Source organism: Salvia splendens, chromosome 12 (assembly GCF_004379255.2).
Source record: "Salvia splendens isolate huo1 chromosome 12, SspV2, whole genome shotgun sequence".
NCBI lineage: Eukaryota > Viridiplantae > Streptophyta > Magnoliopsida > Lamiales > Lamiaceae > Salvia > Salvia splendens.
The window spans coordinates 9,684,440-9,686,357 of record NC_056043.1 but is presented as its reverse complement, the minus strand read 5'-3'; the positions used below and the strand labels follow the sequence as shown (position 1 = coordinate 9,686,357).

Here is a 1,918-nt window from a genome sequence, read left to right as displayed (position 1 = left end):
CCAGGAGTCATGAATCGATTCATCATCTCATTTTACTGGAGTTGAAGTGCCAGAAATTCCTCCCGGAGCTCATTGAAGTTGGAATCGCGGGAGAGATCATCCTGATCCCGCTGCTTTTCCAGATCCTCCCTCCTACGATCAGCATCGGACAATTTGGCCAATAGATCGGCCATTGCAGCAACAAGCATTTCTTCCAAACGACGCACATCACCCGAGCGTGTGTCCACCATAGCGGAAGCTGGATCGCGTGGATTGATACTACTTGGTACAAAGTCAGGGCCACCGGTGACCGGAACGGCGACCGAGAGAGTACCTATACGCAATGCACTACTAGATGAAGAAGGACAAGAAGAGATATTTTGCATTAATTCACAATCCTGCTTTACAAATGGGAAATGGCAGCTTATATATGCTGCAAGTACCGAATAACAGCATCACTCAATCTAACATACCATCTAACTAACTATCTTCCTCATGCACCGCGCGTGTGGATGATTTATTCCTCTACATCTCTCGTGTGGCATGCACCACGTTATTTAGTTACTTCCCTCGTTCACGCTTGTTCTAATTGCATTTCACGTACCATAATGATACATCCTTCGATGTCAAGGGAGATAACCACGACATTTAAGCGCATTCGAAATATCACTGGTTTTACTTGGATGTTGACACCAAAGGAGATAAAAGATGCTTACTATCAAGAACTTGAAGTAAGTATGGTTTTTAAAAGTGTTCTTTGTTGCATTATTAAAAACGTGTGTGCATTATACTTTGCTTTGTCAAATGATTTGATTTTAACAAGGAGTTTTAAATTTTCTCCAGAAAGCTTATTCTTGGCCTGACTCCTGGGAGCACGATGTTCATAAACTTTGGAAAAATGGGACAGCAAAAAGATTCTCTGGTTTTATTTCAGCCATAAAGAAGACGAAAACTGTGAATGTAGGGAAGCCGAGTTACGTTCCAGAAGAAATGTGGAATGGGTTAGTTGAACACTGGAATAAACCCACTGTTAAAGCTAAGTCGGAGGCTTCACGAAGGGCCAAATTTTCAGAGTCTAATGGACCTGGTACTGGATATGTCAGACATCATGGAAGATCGGTGTCTGTGGCTGTAATAGCTCAGAAGATTGTAAGTGTCATATGTACATCTATCAAACTCATGGTATTTACTAATGTTTGTTTTATTGTATTTTAATTAACAGGCGAAAGAAAGGAGTATTCCCATTGATAAGTGTATGCACGAAGCATTCATGATATTACACCACAAGAATGGAGAATATACCTACAAGAAGGCTGCTAACTTGGATGTAAGTTTATATACTATGTTATACATATATTCAATTGATTTATCATATAGTAACATTGTTGACATTTATATTTATTAGGAAAAAGTGAGAAGGATTGCTGATGAGCAAGGTGATGGCGCAAATTTAAATAAGATCTTCATGCAAGAGGTTATGAAAGACATTGACAAGAAGAAGAGCATGCTTGGAACTGGTGTCCTTGGACCGACCCTCTTGGACAATTTTGCTACAAAGACTACAGGTTCGACCAGCAGTCAAGTTGATGCCGAGTGGAAGATTGAGTTGGAAGCTGAGCGCGAGAAAAGAATGAAACTAAAAGAGGATTTCAAGAGTATGCAACAGATGGTGGAGGAACTCGGGAGCCAATGTTAGTCCCACCAAACGAGTTTATATGTTGCTCAGCCTAACGACGACTCTTAAAAAGATGACTTGATGCATCCTTTATTTATATATTACTAAGTATTAGTTTCAAAATTCGCATAACATTATCAAACATCTATTTTATTTGAAAACTTCATTATTGGTTTATCCATTGTTGTTTTTGCCTTAATAGTTGTTAAACAAACAAATAATTTAAATTATAATATGAAGAAATAATTAGCAGGGCATTACCGT

General features: G+C 39.0%; 1 protein-coding gene across 1 annotated transcript; it reads left to right on the top strand.

Annotated features, from left to right (window-relative positions):
* The first annotated feature begins 587 nt into the window (after positions 1–587).
* Positions 588–1,675, top strand: LOC121757507. The gene is made up of 4 exons (XM_042153041.1): positions 588–710; positions 823–1,128; positions 1,202–1,306; positions 1,385–1,675. The coding sequence occupies exons 1-4, from the start codon at positions 588–590 to the stop codon at positions 1,673–1,675; spliced, it is 825 nt and encodes a 274-aa protein (XP_042008975.1).
* The last annotated feature ends 243 nt before the right edge of the window (positions 1,676–1,918 follow it).